The following is a 26,839-nucleotide window of genomic DNA, read 5'->3' as shown; positions in this document are numbered from 1 at the left end:
TTTTTTTTCCCCAGTCAGGTCTTTACTGCAACAGTTGATGTTTACAAATGTAATGCACATGACTTCAAACGCTTCAGACAGTAGCCATGGCAACAAAACTTGAGTGAGGTGGTAAGGGTGTGTGAGTCCTCCTGAGATACTTTAAATGAGCTACATATACACAACACTACCCAAATACCAACGATTCATGTCAACAAGGAACGTCGACAAAGCATGAGAAGGATAAACATTCTTCAAATGATTAGAAAATATATTTTTCCCTGTCCAAAAAAAAACCATTCTGGCATCCTTGGTTGTGATAAGACCACACACACCAACTAGTCTAACACCTAGGCTGTAATTGACCAGGTGCACCTTCAGCAGGACACAACGTTTTGGAACTTTCAGATAGTAATAATGTAGTTGGACTCAACAGTGGGGGTTAATAAGTGCTTTTTAGCAGAATGAGTAACTTGACTAACCTTGGCATATACATACTACCAATTCAACATGGGATGGCAATACAATTTAAACAAATTAACAATTCAAGAAACGAGAACAAATGTGCACCCAAACACCTATCCACATAAATATAAATACATCTTGGGGATTTTTGGAGATTGTAAGCGCAGTGAGCTGTGGTAAAACAGTTGTTCTCAAACTTGCACAACTGACAAATGTAAATGCAATAAATCCAAAGCTTTAAAGTTGTATAGCTAAACTGAACCCAACAAGAAAACACTGGCCTTAAGGCTTGGCCTGCTAACTGAGATATTCCTATTGTCACAGACACAATCAAACCTGCACATTCCTATTAGAGATAATATGAAGTCCATAAAATGCATTGCAACGCACATAAAGCACTTCTGATTTTTTGTAATCACAGTTAACAGCATGTTATTGAAGATCATATTGAATTATGGCTGGCACTGTGAAATACCATCTTTCATGTTTTATGTAAAAATGTCAAATGAATGCTTTTGGATGGGTAAAGCTAGAGATTAGAATGCCGACTCAAGCAAGTTGTCAGATGAGAGTATGATTATACTGAAATGCCCAGCATGTTCCTATCGTCATTAACGGACAGTGAAGGAAGAAGAAACAATTCACAGAAATAGGGGAGTTTCATAAAGAACCGAAACTCCCCTAAAATCCCAGCCGTGGTTTAAAAAAAAATGCCCCAGGGGCATGGAAGCCTTACACACCCAGAGAGGGAGTTTGTTCCGAATAGTACCCAGGATTGGAGCCACTTGTCCAGGCTGTGGGTGCCCCAAAGATGCCCCCCTCTCTGGGTGTGTGGTGAGTTCATAAAGTAGAGGAGGGGTTACTCCATCATAACTCTGTATAGGAGAGGCTCGATGTAGTCCTCTCTGTAACGGGAGTTGATGACTCGCTGTCTCTTGGAGCCCTGCTTAACCTCCTCCTCTGTGAAAATCCCATCGAAACGCATGTCTGACGCCTTGGACTGAAAGAGAGAGCGAGGGAGAGACAGGCCATGAATAAATTAGCATCCAGTTATCTAGGAGTAAAGTGCCATTAACATAGTAAAATCACCAACAAAATGTACTTCCCTTTTTCAAGACCCTGTCTTTCAAAGAATTGGCCAGGGCAATAAATTGCAATGTCCGTACTGTGAGACACCCAAGACAGCGCTACAGGGAGACATGACAGACAGCTGATCGTCCTCACAGTGGCAGACCACGTGTAACAACACCTGCACAGGATTGGTACATCCGAACATCACACCTGCAGGACAGGTACAGGATGGCAACAACAACTGCCCGAGTTACACCAGGAACGCACAATCTCTCCATCAGTGCTCAGATTGTCTGCAATAGGCTGATAGTCTGAGCAGGCCTGTTGTAAAGGCAGGTCCTCACCAGACATCACCGGCTACAGCATCGCTTATGGGCACAAAACCACCGTCACAGGACCAGACAGGACTGGCAAAAAGTGCTCTTCACTGACGAGTCGCGGTTTTGTCTCACCAGGAGTGATGGTCAGATTATCGGTGAAGGAATGAGCGTTACACCGAGGCCTGTACTCTGGAGCGGGATCGATTTGGAGGTGGTGGGTCCGTCATGGTCTGGGGCTGTGTGTCACAGCATCATCAGACTGAGCTTGTTGTCATTGCAGGCAATCTCAACGCTGTGCGTTACAGGGAAGACATCCTCCTCCCTCATGTGGTACCCTTCCTGCAGGCTCATCCTGACATGACCCTCCAGCATGACAACGCCACCAGCCATACTGCTCATTCTGTGTGTGATTTCCTGCAAGACAAGAATGTCAGTGTTCTGCCATGGCCAGCGAAGAGCCCGGATCTCAATCCTATTGAGCATGTCTGGGATCTGTTGGATCGGAGGGTGAGGGCTAGGGCCATTCTCCCCCCCTCAGAAATGTCTGGGAACTTGCAGGTGCCTTGGTGGAAGAGTGGGGTAACATCTCACAGCAAGAACTGGCAAATCTGGTGCAGTCCATGAGGAGGAGATGCACTGCGGTACTTAATGCAGCTGGTGTCCACACCAGATACTGACTGTTACTTTTGATTTTGACCCCCCTCCCTTTGTTCAGGGACACATTATTCAATTTCTGTTAGTCACATGTCTGTGGAACTTGTTCAGTTTGTCTCAGTTGTTGAATCTTGTTAGATTCATACAAATATTTACACATGCTAAATTTGCTGAAAATACACACAGTTGACAGTGAGAGGACATTTCTTTTTTTTTTGTTGCTGAGTTTGTTATGAATTATGAAGAAATACATTTACATAGATTGGCATTATAAACATGGACCGAATCCAATATTCATTAAAAAATGTCATAAAAATGCGTGATTTCATATCACCTAATCTGATATAAATCAGTTTGGATTAAGGAACATTGGGAGAGACGCGTCTCACCATTCGGGACTTGACTCGTTTGGGCAGCTCCTCATCTAGACTGTAGACATCTTCCCTCTTGGCAGACAACGACGACCCGTCCTCAAACTCCATCTGAGTCAGCACAAAAAAACAATGACAAGTCACGCAAAAACAAGCTTCCATCCAACGTTACTTAAGAAGGTACTTCAGTCACCATATATCAAAAACACCAGTTATCTATCCATTTAACAGCACCCAAATTAGGCCCTGGAATTTGTCCTGGTCACAAGGAACAAAGTGTATGCAGCAGTATGAAGGGTAAAATATGTTAACTACAGTGGCTTGTGAAAGTTTTCAACCCCCTTGGCATGTTTCCTATTTTGTTGCCTTACAACCTGGAATTAAAATATATTTTTTTGTATCATTTGATTTACACATCATGCCTACCACTTTAAAGATACAATAAAAAATATTTTTCAAGTCAAAAACAGAACTTGAGCGTACATAACTATTCACCCCCCCAAAGTCAATACTTTGTAAAGCAATCTTTTGCAGCAATTACAGCTGCAGCAATTACAAGTATGGTATGTCTTGGTATGTCTCTATAAGCTTGGCACATGTAGCCACTGGGATGCCCATTCTTCAAGGCAAAATTTCGCCATCTCCTCAAGTTGGATGGGTTACGCTGGTGTACAGCAATCATTAAGTTGAACCACAGATTCTCAATTGGATTGAGGTCTGGGCTTTGACTAGGCCATGCCAAGACATTTAAATGTTTCCCCTTAAACCACTCGAGTGTTGCTTTAGTAGTACGCTTAGGGTCATTGTCCTGCTGGAAGGTGAACCTCCATCCCAGTCTCAAAACTCTGGAAGACAAGAGTATTTAGGGCCATCCATCATTCCTTCAAATTTTGACCAGTTTCCCCAGTCCCTGCTGATGAAAAACATACCCGGAGCATGATGCTGCCACCATGCTTCACTGTGGGGATGGTGTTCTCTGGATGATTAGAGGTGTTGGGTTTGCGCCAGACACAGCGTTTTCCTTGATGGCCAAAAAGCTCAATTTTAGTCTCATCTAACCAGAGTACCTTCTTCCATATGTTTGGGGAGTCTCCCACATGCCTTTTGGCAAACACCAAATGTGTTTGCTTATTTATTTCTTTAAGCAATGTCTTTTTTCAAGCCACTGTTCTGTAAAGCCCAGCTCTGTTTGGTTAGCTCCTTGGTCTTCATGGTGCTGCTTGAAGACCACAGGTGTGTATATATTCTGAGATCATGTGACACCTATTATTATTTGACCATGCTGGTCATTTATGAACATCTTGGCCATGTTCTGTTATAATCTCCACCCGGCACAGCCAGAAGAGGACTGGCCACCCCACATAGCCTGGTTCCTCTCTAGGTTTCTTCCTAGGTTTTGGCCTTTCTAGGGAGTTTTTCCTAGCCACCGTGCTTCTACACCTGCATTGCTTGCTGTTTGGGGTTTTAGCCTGGGTTTCTGTACAGCACTTTGAGATATCAGCTGATGTATGAAGGGCTATATAAATACATTTGATTTGAAGTAATCCTCAAAAGGTGGACTATGCAGAAATCACAGCGACATTTCCTGGTTCTTAAAATTCTAATAGTTTGCCCCATTTCAGTTTGTGACAAAACAAGCAGTCAATGTGTAGAGAATCATCATTGTACCATCTAAACCACTGAACTATATTTTCCATAACCACTTTTTATTTTTTTTACTTTCAGCCATTTGAAGCAGGTGTACAAAACTGAAAGTGAAAAACAGAAACGAAACTTCCATAATGGGAAGCATAGAAATAGCACACATAGAACAGATGATCGAGTGCTTCTTTGCTTGCTTTCTATGGGAATAAAATATCTATAAGTCACATTTCTATGTAAATTTGGTCAGGTCACCCAAAAAGTTACATATTGTAGCTTTAAGTTTATTTGTAGCTTTAAGTTTATTGTGGCGACATCTGTAGGTGTTAAGGTATGTAGCCTATCGGATAAGAGTGTTGGGCCAGTAACCGAAAGTATGTAGCCTAGCGGCTAAGAGTGTTGGGCCAGTAACCGAAAGGTATGTAGCCTAGCGGCTAAGAGTGTTGGGCCAGTAACCGAAAGGTCGCTTGTTGGAATCTGAGCCAACTAGGTGAAAAAAATGTGCCCTTGAAGAAGTCCCTTAACCCTAATTCCTCTTGTAAGTCGCTCTGGATAAGCTCTTCTGCTAAATTACAAAATGTCTGTTTCCTTTTAGTGTGTATAATGATGATCTATCAATGGATCCGCTTAAAGTGAGCAATAGTATGGATTTCTCTCCAATTGGGTGTGCTGGGTTAAAGCAATATATGATGCTCCAAACAAATTCTCAAACAAGTTCTCCAAACAAATTCTTAGTTCAGTGAGTTCTTGGCCTGCCGTTTGGTTGCTACTGGGAGCTATTGTTCTTTATTTCGACATTGTAAATAAGACTGTGCTTAACTGACTTGCCTACTTAACTGACTTGCCTAAAATAAAGGTTTAAAAAAAAAAGTGAATGTGGTACCTGGTACATAAGGATGGAGTGCGATGCGACAAACTTGGCCCCGTACAGCAGATTGTCCGTCCAGCGCACCTGCACCACGTCGCCCACTGCTGGAGGGCCCAGCTTGACACAGTCCCGGTTCTGAAACCAAACCGTAGACAAGAGCCATCGTATTAGTTCAGTGAGCCACAGTTAAATACGTCAGGCCCATTAAATCAAGTCAATATAGCCCACAGCACGACTGGATTGATTTGTTTCCACTTTTTAGGATTGGTCAATTTCTATGACCAATACTACCACTGTGTTTGCCATACCACTGAATACCACGGCCTTGCACTGATAAAAGCAGACAGATCTATTGACACTGCTGCATTAGGGCTCCTCATTGTAATACAACATTTAGAAAGGAAATGTTTCCGGCAAAACTTAGTTTCATTTGTTGCCATAGTGATTAGTTTGTTTAGAATATATTTAAAATGTCAATACAACTGCATTGTCTGTGTGTTACAGCAAACAACATAGATGTGTCTTCTGATGTTTCTCAACCCCCCCAGATAGAGGTTCAGAACTTGTGGCTGTCGCATGCATCCAACGACAAAGGTATAGTCTCCTCACCTCGATGTCCTCGGGGAAGAGGTTGTCACTGTAGGAGCCGTCGTCGAAGACGACCTCGTAGAAGGTGGCGGTGGTCAGCAGCTCCAGCACCTCACACTGGTAGTAGCGCCCATTTTTATGCTTACAGATAACCTGCTGGCCGACCTCAAGCTCTTGCATGGCCGCCATATTACGCTAGGAGGACATGAGGTCAAAGATCAAACACTCCATATAGCACCATGAATAGATGACCATAAAGACCAGACACCGTTAAACAAATATGACATTTGGTAATTGGAAACAAATGAAGGAATGTGGACCTGTAAAAGCTACTCCTTTGTTATCTAATAATTTCTTATTTTAAGAGCCATACATTTAGATAAATAAAATATAATATTTAGTATGTGGACACTTGCTCGTCGAACATCTCACTCCAAAATCATGGGTATTAATATGGATTTGGTCCCCCCCTTTGTCGCTATAACAGCCTCCACTCTTCTGGGAAGGCTTTGCACTAGATGTTGGAACATTGCTGCAGGGACTTGTTTCCATTCAGCCACAAGAGCATTAGTGAGGTTGGGCACTGATGGGCGATTAGCCCTGGCTCGCAGTCGGCATTCCAATTCATCCCAAAGGTGTCTGAAGGGGTTGAGGTCAGGGCTCAGGTCATTCAAGTTCTTCCACACCAATCTTGACAAAACATTTCTGTATTGAAGTCACTTTGTGCACGGGAGATAATGTCATGCTGAAACAGGAAACAGCCTTCCCCAAACTGTTGCCAAAGTTGAAAGCACAGAATCATCTAGAATGTCACTATGCTGTACCATTACAATTTCCCTTCACTGGAAGTAAGGAGCCTAGCCCAAACCATGAAACACAGCCACAGACCATCATTTACAGGTAGCGTTCTTCTGGCATCCGCAAAACCCAGATTTGTCTGTTGAACTGCCAGATGGAGAAGCGTGATTCATCACTCCAGAGAACGCGTTTCCCCTGCTCCAGAGTCCAATGGCAGCGAGCTTTACACCACTCCAGCCGACGCTTGGCATTGCGCATGGAGATCTTAGGCTTGTGTGCAGCTGCTCGACCATGGAAATCCATTTCATGAAGCTCCCGACAAACAGTTCTTGTGCCAACATTGCTTCCAGAGGCAGGTTGGAGCTCGGTAGTGAGTGTTGCAACCAAGGACAGACGATTTGTTCACGCTTCAGCACTCGGCGGTCCCGCTCTGTGAGCTTGTGTTGCCTACCACTTCGCAGCTTGGATGTTGTTGCTCCTAGACTTTTCCACTTCACAATAACAGCACTTATAGTGGAACGGGGCAGCTCTAGCAGGGCAGACATTTGATGAACTGACTTGTTGCAAAGGTGGCATCCTATGACGGTGCCACGTTGAAAGTCACTCAACTCTTCAGTAAGGCCATTCAACTCCCAATGTTTGTCTATGGAGATTGCATGGCTGTGTGCTCGATTTTACACCCGTCAGCAAATCACTTAGATATTGTGGGTTACTGTGTGTTAATAAAGCTGAAAAAAGTCTGATTTGATGCGTTTTCATTTCAGGCTGTAAGGCAACAAAAGGTGAACCATTTTAAAAGGGTTGGTGCCTTTCTATCCCCACTGTCTGCTTTTGAACTCAGCTAAAGTATTAATAACCAGACAATGCATGAGCCCTCGGTTAACTCAGTTTAGAAATAAAATCTTGCTTGGCTGCCTTATTACGCTGGGAGATTAAAGAGTTAGCCTACAATTATTATACCACTCAATAAAGCACCATTAACAGATGACCATAAAGAGAGCACACAGCATATACTACCAATTGATGTATTACATTTGGTAAGAGGAAATAAATGCAAACTAAGAGGATTCATAAAAGCTATTTCAGTAGTGGCGAATTGTTCTAACAGCTTATTTTAAAGTTAATTCAGCAGAGGTATTTACATCTAGACAATGCATACACCAGAGAAGATTCATTTGCATTTCACTGAACATTAATTCGGTCTCCGCATGTGTTCGGTTCAACTATAACATAACTTCCCCTCCCCAACTAGCTAATTAAAGCACTGAGCTTCGACAAAAGCCAGAGAGAGCCTGCAGCACGTTAGAGGGCATATTGTGCAGCCTGCGGCACTGACTGACTACATCAGAGACAACCTGTAGAGCTGAAGCGTTGATCTTCCCTCTGTTCCAACCGATGACAATTACAGGAGTATTAGTATAACAATCTGTCTGGAACATGCAACCGTTTATAGATACAGCTTTTTTATATAGTACTCATACACACATTGTGATGTCTGTATAATGTTTGGGAATCAGAATGTGTTGTCTGTATACTATGTTATGTGGAGGACTGACATTTGGAAGCTGACTTGCCTTTCGTATTGCCCCCTCTGAGAAATATCCAGTTGAATACAGTGTGGAGCAGAAGGGCCATAGATCATAGGGTGTCAAACTCATTCCACAAAGAGCCACGTATCTGCGGGTTTTTGGTTTTTCCCTTTCAATTAAGACCAAGACAACCAGGTAATTAATAAAGTGCAAGGGTGGAGCGAAAACCCGCAGACACTCGGCTCTCTGTGGAATGAGTTGGACACGTGCTGTAGATGATTCAACCAATGGCCTACACCAGTGTCTGCAGCTCCAGTCCCTCAACAGCACACATTGCGTGGTAGCCCCAGACACTCACCTGATTCAACTCATTTAGGGCCTGATGATTAGTTGACAAGTTGAATAATAATATATGCCTTTTAGCAGAGTTTTACAAAAAGGGACTTAAAGTCATGTGCCAGACGCCCACACGCTGTCAGACGCCCACATGCTGCCAAAAAATGTCTGCTGTTAGGGGTACTCGAGGACTGGAGTTGGGAAACACTGGCCTAGGCTACATAGCCGTATACAAAGACAAGAAATCTAAATCCGAGCCAAAAATGCTTGACAGGCTAACCCACAACAGTAACTCTACACCAGGGGAGAGTATGTCATTGATTGAATCTGCAACATGTTCTGACTTGCTGACACAATGCTCACAACAGGAATCAGGACAAAGAGTAAATGTGATCTTTCATCATGTCGCATGACAAATTATCTGTACGTGCTTGGGCTTGCCAGTTCTCACTCTAGGGGAAGGGAGGCAATGTTCCTATGGCCACATGGTCTCTGGTTTCTGTTGCTGCTCTACATTTGATTAGGGAAGCATGATTTGACCTGTTTCACCTAGTCTGGCGTCAAACTGGATTCCAACCTGACAACTAAGATACATGTCATGTCTGCTACACAAATAATATCTATTAACCAATTGATAGTGGCGGCAATAACAAAAGCCAAGAAAGTAAATATGCCTAGGTAAACCTATGAGCAGGATTTATTTCAATGAAAATAGTTGCTTTTTGGGACAAAAAGAGTCAGACACTTCTGACCATTTACAAACGTGATGCAATGCTTCCCTGAACCAAAGGTTTACCCCCACCCCCGTAGAAGCTACCTCTGGTAGGACGGGTGACTTGTGCCTGCAGCAGGTGACGTGGACGATGAAGGGCCAGTCATCAGGCTGCATGAGCTGGCCAGCCGCCTGGGCGCAGGTGGGGTGGAAGGCAGTGGTGCAGCGGCCATGGGAACACTGAACACAGCAGCCAACATCCCTCTTCACCCGCCGCTTACAGTAGAAACACTTCTGCAGGGGGGTTGTAGGGAAGAGGCAGTGACAAGAAAGAGGGGGAGATGAGAATAGGGAGGGAGGAAGTAGAGGAGGATCACCAGTGGGAGGAGGAAGGAGAGGGCCAGATGGAAGGTGGGATAAAGGGAAAGAAATGGGGAGGGGGGTAGAGGAGGATCACCAGTGGGAGGAGGAGGAGAGGGCCAGATGGAAGGTGGGATAAAGGGAAAGAAACAGGGGGGGGGCATATAGGATATTACGTGTCCTTTCTCACCGTTTCAAGCTCCCAGATGATACATTGTCTGTTGTTCCCAGTTTAGAATATGACTCCGATAAATACATACAGTCCACTTCCTCACTGTAGACCAAACTGGACAAACAAAGCAATCACACTGAAGTGGTCTGAGTCAGAGTAAGAAGTGACAGCCATGAAAACAGACTGACCCACCAACATGAAGCCTTGGAGAAGCTCCATATGACGGACTGTTCATGGTTGCCGAGGGGAAGCCTTAGCTGGAGGAAGCTCCATATGAGGCACTGTTCATGGTTGCCGAGGGGAAGCCTTAGCTGGAGGAAGCTCCATATGAGGCACTGTTCATGGTTGCCGAGGGGAAGCCTTAGCTGGAGGAAGCTCCATATGGAGGCACTGTTCATGGTTGCCGAGGGGAAGCCTTAGCTGGAGGAAGCCCCTTTTGATAAGCCTATTTGGCTCATTTCATATGAGCAGGGAGTGACGGACTCCGTTGAAGGCCCATATGACGAATTATTATGTTCATTTCGTGAACTGAATAGGAGTGAAGGACCCTTGGTGAAGCTCCATATGACACACTTTTGTTTGTTTCATATTCAGGGATGGCAGGTAGCCTAGTGGTTACAGCGTTGGGCCAGTAACCGAAAGGTTGCTGGTTTGAATCCCCGAGCCGACAAGGTAAAAATCTGTCGTTCTGCCCCTGAACAAGGTAGTTAACCCACTGTTCCCCGGTAGGCCGTTATTGTAAATAAGAATTTGTTCTTAACTGACTTGCCTTGTTAAATAAAGGTTACAGGAAATTGCATGATATGTGTGGCTTTGTTCACATCAGGGGAACTGAGCAGGAGTCAACGACCTCGGTGGAATGCCACATGATTAGACACAGTATTGATGTCAGACTGAAAGACCAAGGACACGGACCTTGTTGATTCCCTCTGGTGTTTACAGAACACGGGTGGCTGTGGGATCAGGATATTAGGGCTGGCTTAGAGGTAGCAGTAGAGAATGTATGAGAAGACATGAATGGCTGCAGTATAGCCATTAACATTGATGATGATTAGGAGCATGAATGTATGTAGTGCTGTTCAAAATTTTGGGGTCACTTAGAAAAGCTTTTTTTTTTTTTTCATTAAAATATCAAATTGATCAGAAATACAGTGTAGACATTGATAATGTTGGTAATTACTATTTTAGCTGGAAACGGCTGATTTTTAATTGAACAAGAATAGACTGACGAGTTTCAGAAGAAAGTTCTTTATTTCAATTTGAGCTTGTAATCGAACCCACAAACGCTGATGCTCCAGATACTCAACTAGTCTAAAGAAGGCCAGTTTAATTGCTTCTTTAAATCAGAACAACAGTTTTCAGCTGTGCTAACATATTTGCAAAATGATTTTCTTAATGATCAATTAGCCTTTTAAAATTATAAACTTGGATTAGCTAACACACCGTGCCATTGGAACACAGGAGTGATGGTTGCTGATAATGGGCCTCTGTACGCCTATGTAGATATTCCTTTTTTTTTGTATCTGCAGTTTCCAGCTACAAGAGTCATTTACAACATGAACAATGTCTACACTGTATTTCTGAACAATTTCATGTTATTCTAATGGAGAAAAAAAAAAGTGTTTTTCTTTCAAAAACAAGGACATTTCTAAGTGACCCCAAACTTTTCAACGGTAGTGTACTTGTCTATTAATGTTCTGTATTATGTCATGTTTCATGTGGACCCAAGGAAGAGTAGCTGTTGCTTTAGCAGTAGCTAATGGGGGTCCTAATAAAATAAAAAATTATCAAATGGCACCAGCATAGGCAAATATTTATATGGAAAATGTAACTATACCCATCATATGGAAAACAGTTAGTCCTAAACTCAAATGAGAAAAGTCTATAGGGAACTTGAATTCTGTATCGCTCAGCAGTTGAGAAAACCACTGTTAAACAACCATGAAAATTAAATGACAGGAAGTCGATACACAGAAGCAGACCCTAAAATAACTTTTCTCCTCATCAGCCACTGTGGAAGGTAGATTTAAAAAAAATCTCCCATGTGTTTACCAACAAAAATATCATTTTTTAGCTCAATTTAAACCAACATAACACACAAAAACAGATGAGCATGCTTTGTAATGTTTCTAAAACAAATGTATTACTAGTAAGTAGTAATGTAGCATATTGTTTAATAAAACATTTTATGACCCGTCTTTTAACCAAAATATCAGAGATGAGACAAATGTTCACCTGCCCCTTTAAGGGCCAGATGTTACTGTGATAAGGTGAGTCCAGTCATGTCAGTGCCTGTGAGATTAAATCGGACTAGTAGAAGCGTTGTCTTCCCTAGCAAATGAAACTCAAACATAGAAAAACAACAAATGTAAATAGCCAAGAAACACGAGAATAAATTCTCACTTTTGTTATACCCCCAGCCAGGCAGTGTTGCAGAGCGAGGTGGAATAGGCTATATAGGATTCATAGTTCTTTGACTTTGTGCAATAAAATTTACCAGCTATGAAACAAAAACAGCAGAAATACTTTGAACCCCCCCCCCAGCTAATACAGCATTTATTTGACTATAAATGTGATCATCCTTGACTATTTTTATTCACAAATGCGAGTGAAATGCTCGCACTGTGGAGCCCAGACCACACTGTTGAAATAGACATCTTAACCACCAATGCAAAATCTGAACACATTTTAGGCACAGAAGTAGTGTTGTGGCCCTGACTGTGACCATTGAGGAACAGTAGCTCACCAGCTGGAACCTGGCCAGAGGGATGTAACTGAGGTCCACGGGACGGCGGTCGGCGACGTTCAGGAAGCGCGCCTCCAGGACCACGAGCGAACACAGCACGTGCACCCACCTGTGTGTGTCACAGCAAACAGATCGGCACAATAAACAGACTATAGTATAGGTGTGTGACACATCAGGGGAAAGTTTCCACTGAGCCTTCATTCCCAATTCAAGGAAATTACAACATGATGTTATTTATAACTAACATGGACAAAAACTATATATATTTTTTAAGGGTGGGCTATATTAAACATTTATTTTGTTAATATACAAAAATGTTAGGATCACATGTAGCCTAGACAAAAACAGGTTTCCATTATATATCGCTATGCTATAGAGGACATCATCCTTCAATATATAATAGAATCTTACTGTAGACTAGCACAGGCTCCTCACTGTCACAAGCCATTACAGAGACTTGACAGAGAAGGCTAGCTTGGACTACAGGTATTCCCTGCCTTTTTCATTGACTGACGTGTCCTAGATTCAGCAGGGAGGGTAAAGTGTGACCACTGGCTACAGACTGGGGATCCTAATAAAATACCAGACTAGAGTGGTTGTAGCGTCGGTGTAACAAAATGTATTTAGCCTAGAGCTTGAGGCCTCCATTAAATTGGTAGCTCTTCAAATTGCTGTACTATACTCACTTGTCGTTGTTGGCTCTCTGTAGAGCTCCCCCTCGCAGTGAACACAGGCAGCAGTCCTGAGGGAGCAAAAGACGCACACAGATGACCTAACATCACATTTTGGATACACTTAATGTTATAGTCCATTATGTGGTATGTACAGTTGAAGTCGGAAGTTTACAGACACCTTAACCAAATACATTTACTCTGTTTTTCACAATTCCTGACATTTAATCCTAGTAAAAAGAGGCACTGAGTTTGGAAGTAGGCCTTGAAATACAGCCACAGGTACACCTCCAATTGACTCAAATGATGTCAACTAGCCTATCAGAAGCTTCTAAAGCCATGACATCCTTTTCTGGAATTTTCCAAGCTGTTTTAAAGGCACATTCAACTTAGTGTATGTAAACTTCTGACCCACTGGAATTGTGATACAGTGAATTATAAGTGAAATAATCTGTCTGTAAACAATTGTTGGAAAATGTACTTGTGTCATGCACAAAGTAGATGTCCTAACCGACTTGACAAAACTATAGTTTGTGGTTGAACATTTTGTTTTAATGACTCCAACCTAAGTGTATGTAAACTTCCGACTTCAACTGTATACAGTAAACAACATAGTAAAATGGTAATTATAGTATTTTAGGTTATTGGTAATCATTAAAACATACGCAGTTCTTGCCACTTGGTGCCAGTGAATTAATAAATTATGTAGTTCTGTCCTTGAGCTGTTCTGGTTTATTAATGTTCTGTATTATGTCATGTTTCATGTTTTCTGTGGACACCAGGAAGAGGAGCTGCTGCTTTCTCAACAGCTAATGGAGATCCTAATAAAATACCCAAAATGTACAGCTAATGGAGATCCTAATAAAATACCTAAAATGTACAGCTAATGGAGATCCTAATAAAATACCCAAAATGTACAGCTAATGGAGATCCTAATAAAATACCCAATACTAACAGACTTTAATAAATAGAACATTCAGGTAATGAATTTATGTGAAACTTTCCTCCACGTTGTCTGTGGCAATGCCCTTCACAAAGAAAGCTGGCCAGAGTACTGCGACTTACATTCCTTGTTGGGCTGCCTGGCAGTGGGTTTTCCAGAATCTTGTGGACGTAGGACGTTAAGCTAACTCTGGTCAATCAGTAACTTTACAGTTAGTCAATCAGTAACTTTACAGTTAGTCAATCAGTAACTTTACAGTTAGTGGCGGGGGTAAGCCAGAAATGTGCATGTCCACAAGTAAGAGCTATGGCAATTTATTATACCTTAATTTCAACAAGGAACACAGGTACAATGCTTTGCCGTTGTGCATGGTTTATAATTAACTTAGATGGACTGCACATAATCACTGATCTACAAATCACCTTGCATCAAAAATAATTACTGAAGTGATAAAGATCAGCGATTCTGATCAAACACACTGGGTATTACAGAGAGTTAAAAGCAGGAATGTTCATGACCGTTCCCTTAGACAACACTGTCATCTAGTGGATACATTTGGTTATATCAAGTTGCGAGGCCATCAAAAAGAGACATATTTCACAGCTTGACAGGTAGCAGTATTCGGAGGGGAGAAATTCATTTCACTAAAATAGTCCATTAATAATCACACGTCCAAAATCTGATTCATGACGTGGCGTGTGAGACTCGGTACAGGATAGGACTTGAACTATCCTCTGTTGTGGTGCTCAGCAGAGGAATTATGTAACGTTTGTTACTCTGTATTTTTGGCTTCTGTCCAAGTCATCCCAGAGGGAAAACAGAGTCATTGAGAAATAACTGGAGAAGGTGCTAGCTACAGTCATTCTAACCCTTTTCATTTTCAGACAATATTGGTTCTAATCTTACAGAAGTGTATTGTTTGTTGAACATGAATCCTCCACTTCCTTCAAGGCTTAATTCTAGGATTAACATCCACATTTGTATACGTATGGCTCTGCTATTATCTACAGTGCCTTCAGAATGTATTCACACCCTTCAACTTTCCTCATTTTGTTGGGTTATAAACTGGGATTAAAATGGATTTGATTGTCATTTTTTGTCAACGATTGACAAAATACTCTAATGTCGAAGAAAAATGTTTATATTTGTAAAAATAAAAATAAAAAATCATGAGAATTAAAACACTCTCTCTTGATTAGATAAGTATTCATCCCCGAGTCAATACATGTTAGAATCACCTTTGGCAGTGATTACAGTTGTTTGTCCTTCTGCGTCTCTAAGTCTCTAAGAGCTTTCCCCACCTGGATTGTGTAACATTTGCCCATTATTCTTTACAAAATTCTTCAAGCTCTGTCAAATTGGTTGCTGACCATTACCAGACAACCAGTTTCAGGTTTTCAAGCAGATTTAAGTCAAAAGTAACTCAACCACTCAGGAAAAAATCACTGTGTTCTTGGTAAGCAACTCCAGTGTAGATATGGCCTTGTGTTTAGGTTATTGTTCTGCTAAAAGGTGAAATCATCTCCCAGTGTCTGGTGCAAAGCAGACTGAAGCAGATTTTCCTCTAGGATTTTGCCTGTGCTTAGCTCCATTTCTATTATTTTTTATCCTGAAAAACTCCCCAGTCCTTAATGATTACAAGCATACCCATAACATGATGCAGCCACCAGTATGCTTGAAAAAATAGAGAGTGGTACTCAGTAATGTGTTATATTGGATTTGCTCCAAATTGAACACTTTGTATTCGGAGCAAAAAGTGAATTGCTTTGCCATTCCCCCCCCCCAGTATTACTTCAGTGCCTTGTTGCAAACAGGACACCTGTATCTTCGTAGATACTGGGTGTATTGATACACCAGCCAAAGTGTAATAACTTTACCATGCTCAAAGGGATATTCAATGGCTGCTTTTTTTTTTACACATCTACCAATAGGTGCCCTTCTTTCCAAGGCATTGGAAAACCTCCCTGGTCTTTGTGGTTGAATCTATGTTGGAAATTCACTGCTCGACTGCGGGACCTTACATATAATTATATGTGTAGGGTATAGAGATGAGGTAGTGGTTCAAAAAGCATGTTAAACACTATTGCACACAGTGAGTTAATGCAACTTTTGTGAATTGTTAAGCACATTTTTACTCCTGAGCTTAGTTAGGGTTGCCATAACAAAAGGGTTATATACTTAGACGCAAAACATTTTTCAGCTTTTGATTTTTAATTAATTTGTAAACATTTCTAAAAAAACATCATTCCACTTTAACATTATGGGAGAAATTAAATTGTGTGTAAGCCAGTGACCAAAAAAAACCCTCAATTGAATCAATTTTATATTCAGGCTGTAACAAAACGTGTAAAAATGCAAGTGGTGTGAATACTTTCTGAAAGCACTGGATCCTATCCTTTCTTGTTGTCAGCCTTCTTCCTTCAATACTCTTAGTTCTAGAATCTCTGAAGAGTTTAAGTTACAACATTATCCTATCCCACTCCATTGTCAGTATGGTGCTAGTATGTGTGTGAAATGGAACTAAGATCATGTAGTGTTGATTTGCTTGTGTAGTGATATGGTTTCAGTTGTACTTCAATTGCAGTACTGACCTCAGTCAAAGCGTTGGCTTCACAGCGAGCACACAACCAATCGTCTGACACTTGGTCAACAGACACTCCATAGCAACCTGAGGGACACACGTTAGAAGACATTTTCTATTGACAGAGGTGACAAAGGCACTTAGCATTTATGTGCCAAGCAAATCAATTGATTAAAGCGCACGTCATTGCAGTAAATCATTGTTAATAAATGAGAATGGACATTCTGGATTGATTACTGAACTCTGACATGAACTGGTATTCCTTGAGAGCATATCATTGATTACATTAAACATATGGAACACATTAAACACAGGGGTGTCAAACTCATTTTCCCCCCGCGGGCCACATTCAGTCTTCACCGCACTTAAAATTGATTACATTTCCTCGCCGTCATAATTTGCAAAGAATAGTCCTCTATCAAACGCTTTGGAATTTCCAATGCTCCCAGACCGTCTAGCTTTAGTTTTTATGACTGTTAGCAAGAGGGACAGAGTCAAGAGACTGAATGTAATAATAATAAACATTATTTGGGGGGGTGCTTGTATTTGTTCTGTTACACAGGTCCATTATTTCTACACTAGTTTCAATTTGTTGTTAGTCATTTCAATGACGACTGAGAAAATCATTCTAAAATAAATGAAATGCTCTAAACATTGGTGTTAGACTGTTGATGTGAATTAAATGGAATTCAGCAAGAGCATATTAGTGATTATCAATGGAAAAGTGCTGTCTAACAACGGGTGTGAATGAACTAATATTCATTGAAATGTGGAGTACTACAGTCAATTAGAATTGAAACACATGGAACAGGCTTCAGACTTGGGGATTGTGAATGAGACTGTAGCTACTGACTGGCGTGGACGCGGACGCAGCACTGGGAACAGCTGACCAGCAGGCTGGTGCCGTCCTCCTCCAGGTGAGGGGTGTAGAGTTGGCCCTCGCCGCTGCTGCTGCTGCTGCTGTTGGTCTTGTCACTGGTGGTGCTGAAACACATCTCTGGGATCAGGGGCTTGGACCTCTGTCTGCCCCCGCGCCGGCCTTTTACAGTGTAGCTGGGATTGCTGCTCGACTGCGACTGGAGAGAGATGTGTATTATTAAAGGTCTAATTGTCATTTCTACGACTACTATTGTGCACAGCTGGCTTGGTGGCTGAATTGCTTTTCTGTTGCCTAAATGTCTTTATAAAGGTACATAATAACAAATTGATAATTCAAACTTTAATTATTATTATTTTTTCTAAAATAAAACTCATTAACAGCTGGATTGAGGGCCCATTAACAACAGCTACAGTATAAGGCAAAGACCAAGGACCTCTCCACTCTACCTGGTCGTATGTGTGGAAGAGCAGGCAGATGGAGCAGTAGGGGGCCTGCAAGCCCATGCGTTGGTTGTACGATCTCTCCGCCTGGGGGTTGTAAGGTCGGCTCTGCCACAGCTGGGCCAGGGGCTTGGCCCACTCCTCCCTCTCCTCTGGTTCATCCTTCATATCAACATACAGCTCATCTACAAGATAGAGGTGGGAAAGAGTAACGGAGGAGGTTAAGAGAGAGGAGAAAGAGAGACTAGGGCCCTGTTCTATCACTGTGAATATGTACTTGTGTTGAAAAGGTTGCTTGTTATAGAAGTCTATGATGGGATACAGTTCTAACGCACCAGAAGCAGGTGCTCACCGTCATCACTGTGGCTTTCACTGGAGCTGAGGAGTGGGTGCTGTTTGGGCAGCTGGCGGAGGAGAGGATATTGTTTGCTCTTCACGCTCTTGCAGTCCGTCTGCTTACTTGGACTTGAGTTTGTCTGCTTATTTGGACTTATGTTAGTCAGTTTACTTGGATGTAAAATCATCGGCTTACTTAAGTTTAAGTTTGTCTGCTTGATTAACGTTAACTCCGCCTGCACTGGGGAAAGACCTTGCTGGGGAAAGAAACAGGAAGAAGATGAGTGACCATCAGCTGGCTCATATGTGTGGTTTCCACATCTAATGCCGTTTTCTATTGTATGGCAAGTGTGAAAACATCAATGTGACATTTTCATCTTTAAAATATTTGCCTCTAATATCAGTCTCTACTATCATCACATACCCATAACCAAAAATGAATAACTTCTAAAGATAGAATCATGAAAGAGGGTAAACTAACCTTCCACCTGTCCCTCTTGACCTCTGCCCTCTTGGTTGGCCTGGTATGTGCGTGGGTTTGGACAGGCTCCGGGCGGCTAGGGGCCTTAGCTTCGGACTTCTCCTCCAGAGCCTGGGCCTCACCTGGCTGCTGCCACTTTGTGAGGCCTTGGGTCTGGGCCTTTGTTTCAACCTGTTCTCCCTTCCTGGGACTCTGTGCTTCGGCCTGGATATGCTCATCTTTGGTGAATGGGACCTGGGACTCCTGCTGCCCGGCTTTGACTTGGGACTGGAGCTGGGCCTTGAGTTGAAGGTGGGGTTGAAGGTGCCGTGGCAGGTGCTCCCTGGCATAACTGTGCACGTGGAGCTGGGTGTGGTGAATCGGCTGCTGGTTCTCACGGGCGTAGCTGTGGACCTGCATGGTCTCCTTCGGGCTCTGGGTCTTGTGGAAGAGGAGGCTGGCCAACCCCAGCTTTCGGACAGGCTGAGCGGAAGGACCGGTCCTGGCCGGGGGAGCCACTACTGGGAGGTGGCCGTTTCTGTGCGACTGGGGTTGAGCCAAAATGGTCGCTGCGTGATTGCTGGTGGAGGGGATGGTGACTTTTTGTGGAGCCGGGCTTGTGCTGCTGTTGCCCTTCGTAGGGTCCATCTTTAAATTAGGCAGTTCCCTCGAGGTGAGCTTCACTGGTGTGTCTGAAATACAAACATTTGTATCAGGAGAAGCAACAGGGATAGCATTTCCAAATATCCACTGAGTCCCATAGTGGATGAGTGACGCAGATCGATTATCATGACGACTTCCGCTGCTCTGTCACTACATACTTCAGTCTGAGACTGCCATCGTTGAAGTTGTTTGTGGTGACGAGGGATATTGTACAAAAAGTAATCAGCGATTGGATCGTCTCTAACCAATCATAGTATCAAAGCCAATGACAAATTTTCAAACCACCACTTTAAAAAAGAGATATGTATATATATATTTTACCTTTATTTAACTAGGCAAGTCAGTTAAGAACAAATTCTTATTTTCAATGACGGCCTAGGAACAGTGGCTTAACTGCCTTGTTCAGAGGCAGAACGACAGATGTATACCTTGTCAGCTCGGGGATTAGATCGTGCAACCTTTCGGTTACTAGTCCAACGCTCTAACCACTAGGCTTTAACCACATGTGTTCTGGCCCAACCAATCGTTTTATGGACTAATCAGACAGCCTTGAATGTGTTCGTAGATCCAAAGTCAATGTGGAGAAGAACTAACCAATGGAGACTGGGAGGAGCTATGGGAGGGGAGGGGGGTGGAATGGCTGGAATTGAATAAATGGAACGGTATCAAACATATGCAAACCACATGGTCAACTCCATTCCATGTTTTTCCATTCCAGCCATTTCAATGAGATGGTCCTCCTATAGCTCCTCCCACCAGCCTCCACTGAAACTAACATCCGGGGACATGACGTAGTGTTTGCTTGGAGCAAGGAGTCTGGTCAGCCAGGCAGAAGATCGATACCCATTTACTACAATACTACACAAGTTGTTTGTAGTTTACTGAATTGTTAGTAGCAGCTAGTAACATAAGCATTTCACTGCAACCACTTCAACACCTACTTACTTGTGTACGCAACCAATAAACTGATTTGACAAGTGGCCTGTATTCAAACCATTTGGTGGCTGTGGCGGGACACTGGAGCTTATTAAAGCTGGAATCCACCATGGCAGTTTGCGATATTACAACAAAGAAATAACTTCAAAACAAAGAACACTTTCTCCCCCGCAGACATCATTACACGTGTGACAGACGCTCCTCTCTTTCCTTTCATAAACAAAACAAAAACAATAAATGTTTCCCTAATGCAGATTCCAGGTTTAAATCCAGTCACAAGTGTCAGTCTGATATTTTGTGTTACCCCCTAATTTTACAAATGTATCATGCATCCTCTGTGCTGATTTTGCGTGTAATTTTCTAGTTTTTAAAGTGAGGGTACCTGTATCTGTGCAGTCCTCTGCTCCCGTGCCCAGAGCGGTGAGGCCTAGTCTGGCCTTCTTGTCATACTCCTCTTCTTCATCTTTAGGGACCACCTTGTCAGGTACATCCAGACACACCCGGTGCCTCTTTGTCCCTATCCTCGGTGTTGGGCTGGTGAGCCATAAAACATTCAAGTTGAATCATTTTTATGTCAAGCATATTTTTATGTTCCATCCATATACTGTTAAATCTGCTCTATAGCACCCTCTACCAACATAAAAATGAACCTCTTCTGACCTCTTTCTCTCCACCTCTGGTTCCTGGGAAATGCAGTCTTTACCCTGCTCCTCCCCCAGGAACTCCTTGGCCTCTGGAGTGGGCTGTGAGTGGTCGATGGGGCCCGTGTCCCGTCCCGAGAGCCACTGCTCGTAGCGGTCTGGCTGGTACTTCTTCACGAACAGATCCATGGAGATCTTCACCATGTCCTTCCTGCACGTACACTGGAGGCAAGAGGTAGGGAGAATAAGTTCTAGGGATGTACTAATGCTCCCAGAGGTAAATAAACCAAGGTCAGTCTAATAGAGAGTCATACGAGATTGTTATTAATACTAAGTATAGTCTTTTCCCACTTGCCCTCTTTCTGCAGACTAACCGGCCCCCATTAACTGGTCAACAATGGTTATATTTTTCGCCAAACAGTAAAATTACGTTACCAACAGAAAATAGTACACATGCATACAAGGAAGACATTTTTCAATAAGATCTTAAAATGGACACATGCAACAATAGCAAGCCCATAATGTTACAGTCAAAGGGCTAATAGCCTTTATATTGAACATGCAACTGCTGTAATGAAGCAGCTAATAAAACATTTGCTAAAATGAAATATTCGGGAAAACACCTAATGGGGTCTGTTCCATATGCGACTGAGATTAAAATCTCTGTTAGAAAGTGGGGGAATCTAACAGCAACAACTAGAATGGGTTACCAATATGACTATGGCTTCTGGACAACGAAATAATATAGATATGAAAACCAATAGAACAGGAAAGAAACAATGGTTATTGGCATGAGGAAGTCTGTATCAAATAATTGCCTCTACGTTTCTATGGATTTGGCTAGGCTACTTTGGAGCAAGGTAAGACATTTGAGATTCTTCAAATAGCCACCCTTTGCCTTGACAGCTTTGCACACTCTCAACCAGCTTCATGAGGTAGTCACCTGGAATGCATTTCAATTAACAGGTGTTACATTTGTGGAATTTCTTTCCTTCTTAATGTTTTTGAGCCAATCAGTTGTGTTGTAACAAGGTAGGGGTGGTATACAGAAGATAGCCCTATTTGGTAAAAGACCAAGTCCATATTATGGCAAGAACAGCTCAAATAAGCAAAGAGAAACAACAGTCCATCATTACTTTAAGACATGAAGGTCAGTCAATATGGAACATTTCAAGAACATTGAAAGTTTCTTCAGGTGCAGTCACAAAAACCATCAAGCGCTATGATGAAACTGGCTCTCGTGAGGACCGCCACAGGAAAGGAAGACCCAGAGTTACCTCTGCTGCAGAGGATAAGTTCATTAGAGTTAGCCAGCCTCAGAAATTGCAGCCCAAATAAATGCTTCAAAGTTCAAGTAACAGACACATCTCAACATCAACTGATCAGAGGAGACTGTGTGAATCAGGCCTTCATGGTCGAATTCCTCCAAAGAAACCACTGCTAAAGGAAACCAATGGACATTAGACCGGCAGAAATTTCTCCTTTGGTCTGGAGTCCAAAATTGAGATTTTTGGTTCCAACCGCCGTGTCTTTGTGAGATGGACTTTCCCAAAACCTGTGTAAGAACTGAATTATTTTATAATTCTAAGTTTGCTGTTCTGTTGAATTAGTTTTGAATTAGTGTGGGTGAACAGATCTCTGCATGTGTATTTCCCACCGTAAAGCATGGAGGAGGAGGTGTTATGTTGTGGTGGTGCTTAGCTGGTGACACTGTCTGATTTATTTACAAGTCAAGGCACACTTAACCAGCATGGCTACCACAGTATTCTGCAGCGATACGCCCTGCCATCTGGTTTGCGCTTAGTGGGATTATCATTTGTTTTTCAACAGGAGAATGACCCAACACACCTCCAGGCTGTGTAAGGGCCATTTTACCAAGAAGGAGAGTGATGGAGTGCTGCATCAGATGCACTGGCCTCTACAATCACAGACCTAAACCAAATTGAGATGGTTTGGGATGAGTTGGAACGCAGAGAGAAGTAAAAGCAGCAAACAAGTGCTTAGCATTGCATTCATCAAGGCAAAGGGTGGATATTTGAAGAATCAAATATAAATATTTGGATTTGTTTAACACTTTTTTGGTTACTACATGATTCCATATGTGTTATTTCATAGTTTTGATGTCTTCACTATTATTCTACAATGTAGAAAATAGTAAAAAATAATTGTGTTCATCAAAACACTTTTTAACATGTGATTGCATTTAAAAATGGATATTTGTTGCAGAATGACTGGCTTTTCAGGAGCTGCTCTCATTCTGTCTGACAGGTGACAGGATATTCCTATTCTCAAACTAGGCTCTGTATGCTGTGCGTGTGATAAGATACCTGGCGACTAATGAAAAATACACACTCGCCAATTTAATTCAACAAAATTATGCAAATGAACCTATAGACCAATAAATATATTTGACTGTCATGCTTTCGGCGGCTAACCGAATAACATCCCTAATGTACATGGTTTAAACGAGGAGCACTTAAAGAAAATGTAACTCTTCCTTACCAGCATGGCTTGCTTTCCATACTCAATCCACCTTTCGGTGGCAAAGTTGGTGGACTCGGCACAGTTGAAGCCATGGTTGAATCCGGCGTGGTAGCTATAGGGAAATGTCACCATGAACTCACCGGGCTCCTGAGTGATCTGAAACACAGACAGGACAAAACTATCACATACTGTACAAGGCTTTATATAAGTGATCAACATAAGTTGATAAAATCCCACATGGTCTTAGGTTAGTATACAATAAATGCAGCTAAAAAAAAGTAGAAAATCATTACTATTCATGAGGGCTTACCTTCTCAAATGGAATGCCATATTTCCTTAATATGGAGGGCGAGATGAGGGTCATCTTGTGCCTCAGGAAGGCTTTGCAATTTTGGTGGCTACCAGGAAAAAACCCTGAAAGGAAACAGTGTTCGGATTAAAACTAGTTAAAAAAGCAGTTGTTTTCTAATTAGGTAAAACGTGTCACACACATTATCATCCCTCTCACCTTGAGCCAAACGCTCCATTTTTTTCCCCTGCTCTGGAGGAACACAGTACCTGTGGGGGTATCAGAACATGAATCAGTTATCTTCTGTTATAACACTGACGTTCAAATTGTTGCCATTTCTATCACTTGACGAGTGTTGTTTTCAATCGTGACAACGAGTCCTCAAACTACACTTACATAACCATCATCAGCATGTTGATGCTTAAAAACGTGGCTCTTATACACACACAACTACCAATATATTTACTACCGGTATGTGAGTAATAGTGTAGCTACTTACCAGGACTTGGACGCTCCAAAGTGGAGGTAGTTGATACTGTAGAGATCCATGTCTTCAGTGTGCCAGGCGAAGGTGGTCTTCCACATGCCAAAGTACAGGTAGGGCGTGTTCACCCCCTCGATGGTGATGCCATTCGCATGCTCCACCGTGTCCAGGATGGTGTTCAGTTTGCCGATGTTCCAATCAGTCACATCCTGGAGAGAACGACAGAAAAATGTAACTATCGTTGCTGGATATCATTATCTTCTTCAGCGCTGTAGTGAAACAAAACCACTGCAGCCTTCTAGATTGGTTGTGAATTTAAATTGTGGGTGTAACACATGATTCTGAGAGAAACACGTACAAGTAGTTTACAAAACCTTTGTCTACACAACCACAAAATACACCACTCACCAGGCAGCACTCTTATAACCAGGAACAATAACAACATGTTAACACCATAGAATAGTAAAACCACCCCTGGGGGGGGATTCGTAATGACTCACAGGGTCGTAAAGTGTTCCGTTCACATCTGCACCGTAGATGGGCGAGTTAAAGGTCACGCTCTTCCAGTACTTCCTCTCCAGCTCCTCAATGTCAGCGTAGCGAGGACTGCAGAACCTATGATTGGGGGGGGTCAATCAGTACCGCTGATTAGAAACTATACATTTTTTCAAATCAGTGCCTGTGAGCCAGAGCCTTTCAAAATCCCAAGAGATCTTGAGAAACACATGAATTACTAACAACGCGAATCATACAAACCCTCTATTTTAAATAACATTAACTTTGTTCGCTGTATCATTTCCTTAGACAAAAAGCATGTACACAGAGTGACTTTTCCCAATCACAGACCATTTCAACAAATTCTTCATACAAGAGGAAACAAACAGTATAGCTCATTCATAGATTGTGTGTAATATGTTATGAAACTTTGTTATAGCTGTTCCAATTCTGGTGCAGTCAGACTCACTTGTCACTGTTGGCCGTCTTACGGAACTCTCGGACGGTCATGGGCTTCTTCTGGATGTTGGACTGGGTAAACAGGCCTGACTGGCCCGTCACTACCTGCTGGATGGGAGCTGGGATTACCAGGTCATCTATATCGTCATAGGACTTCCTGGGCCTCCAATCCTTTGGTGGCACGACCTGTAAAAACAGTCCGTTTTAGTATCGGTTACAGTAAAGTATTTCACTCGCAAAAACTTGGGTCATTTCTATTTAAAAAAAATATGAACAATGTGTGTATTTCTGTGCATAGCTGCTTTGCCTAAGGGTTTGTGTCAGTGCTCACTTTAGCCAAGCCGGCTTGATGTGCTCCCTGGTACTCCATGTAGGCAATGTAGCGGCTGAAGTTCTGGAACTCCTCAGCAGTGGGGTGAAAGGTCATGATCCCCTTGGAGCCAGGAGTCTGGGACCCCGAATCAGACGACATACTAAATAGCAAGCCCTGCAGATCTGAATTAAAACAGGTTTCAAAATCATAATAATTGTGACATTTTAACAACAGACAGTGATGTGTTAGGAAGCGAATACAACGGACATCTGTGCAAAGGGGGAGGGGGGTTGTTCCGTCATGTTGGTTCATGACTGGACAGCGTGACAGGTTTGTTTGGACACACCCAGTGACACCACCGTTAGACTACTGCGTGTTTACAAACTGTTGGTCGATTGTAAATAAGATAAGAGTAGCTTTGTAAACATGAGGATGAAGCAGTTCGGTCGAAGATGACTTTTTGCTGTGAACGTGAATGTATGATAAAAAATAACTAGCTAGATATTTAGTTTAATGAATGTCTGCATGATTCATGGATAGTTAGCTAGTTACATGACAGCTAACTTAGCTAGCAAGCCATCTTATTATTGCTACTAGCTAGCCATCGTCAACGACGTATTCGTGATAAACAATCTAAAAATGGTGTCAAATTACATCTTTAAAACAAGATACCTTACCAACACTGATAAATCTTGCGCAATTGGTGACTTGATATCGATAGCACTTAATTCCGATTTTACCCCGAAGAGGATTTGTTCTCCATTACTAATAGTACACAAGCGCACGCACAGGATCAGACGTAGCCAATCAATGAACGATTTTGACGACGTGCACTTTCTTCTTTGGAATCATGGCGTTCGCACCCTTGTTTTGTGCATGCCGCCACCTACTGTGCGGGAGTGTGTAGTCGAGCACGTGATATTTTGTATTTTGAAAATGAAAAGGGAGGAAAGGGAAAAAAATGGCCCCACCTCCTAACCCTACACCTATATACCACTATTTAATTTAAAAAAATAATACAAATGTATGTAAAAATATATATATATAATTATAATTAATGTTTTATACACACAGTGTATATACAAATAAGGAATACATTATTTATTAAGGAATTAATAATTTAATAAACAGCAACCTATTCCACTAGACGTGCA

The 26,839-nt window shown here is 42.3% G+C and overlaps 1 protein-coding gene across 3 annotated transcripts; it reads right to left on the bottom strand.

Annotated features, from left to right (window-relative positions):
- On the bottom strand, positions 1-26,503 carry LOC112227083 (lysine-specific demethylase 4A). 3 transcript variants are annotated; one of them, XM_042307702.1, is made up of 22 exons: positions 26,363-26,503; positions 25,704-25,867; positions 25,383-25,558; positions 24,919-25,033; positions 24,434-24,627; positions 24,154-24,203; positions 23,956-24,059; positions 23,664-23,801; positions 21,181-21,383; positions 20,903-21,054; positions 18,943-19,613; positions 18,478-18,718; positions 18,132-18,310; positions 17,659-17,881; positions 16,816-16,892; positions 13,297-13,352; positions 12,611-12,719; positions 9,438-9,626; positions 5,979-6,152; positions 5,385-5,504; positions 2,879-2,971; positions 1-1,444 (listed from the first exon to the last, which is right to left on the bottom strand). In XM_042307702.1, the coding sequence occupies exons 2-22, from the start codon at positions 25,842-25,844 to the stop codon at positions 1,304-1,306; spliced, it is 3,546 nt and encodes a 1,181-aa protein (XP_042163636.1). In that variant the 5' UTR covers positions 25,845-25,867; positions 26,363-26,503; the 3' UTR covers positions 1-1,303. The 3 variants fall into 3 exon arrangements, with proteins under 3 accessions (XP_042163636.1, XP_042163637.1, XP_042163638.1); XM_042307703.1 differs by having other exon boundaries at positions 18,478-18,604; XM_042307704.1 differs by having other exon boundaries at positions 18,478-18,601.
- Between the last annotated feature and the right edge of the window lie 336 nt (positions 26,504-26,839).

Source organism: Oncorhynchus tshawytscha, linkage group LG28 (genome assembly GCF_018296145.1).
Source record: "Oncorhynchus tshawytscha isolate Ot180627B linkage group LG28, Otsh_v2.0, whole genome shotgun sequence".
Classification (NCBI taxonomy): domain Eukaryota; kingdom Metazoa; phylum Chordata; class Actinopteri; order Salmoniformes; family Salmonidae; genus Oncorhynchus; species Oncorhynchus tshawytscha.
This window is presented reverse-complemented; position numbering and strand designations above follow the sequence as displayed.

Bases quoted from the DNA above. Each gene is read 5' to 3' on its own strand.
- LOC112227083 (XM_042307702.1), bottom strand. From the start codon at position 25,844: ATGTCGTCTGATTCGGGGTCCCAGACTCCTGGCTCCAAGGGGATCATG. The intron at 17,882-18,131 runs GTAGAGTGGAGA...ATCTCTCTCCAG, and splicing joins TCTTCCACACATACGACCAG to TCGCAGTCGAGCAGCAATCC. The intron at 12,720-13,296 runs GTGAGTATAGTA...TGACACACACAG, and splicing joins CAGAGAGCCAACAACGACAA to GTGGGTGCACGTGCTGTGTT.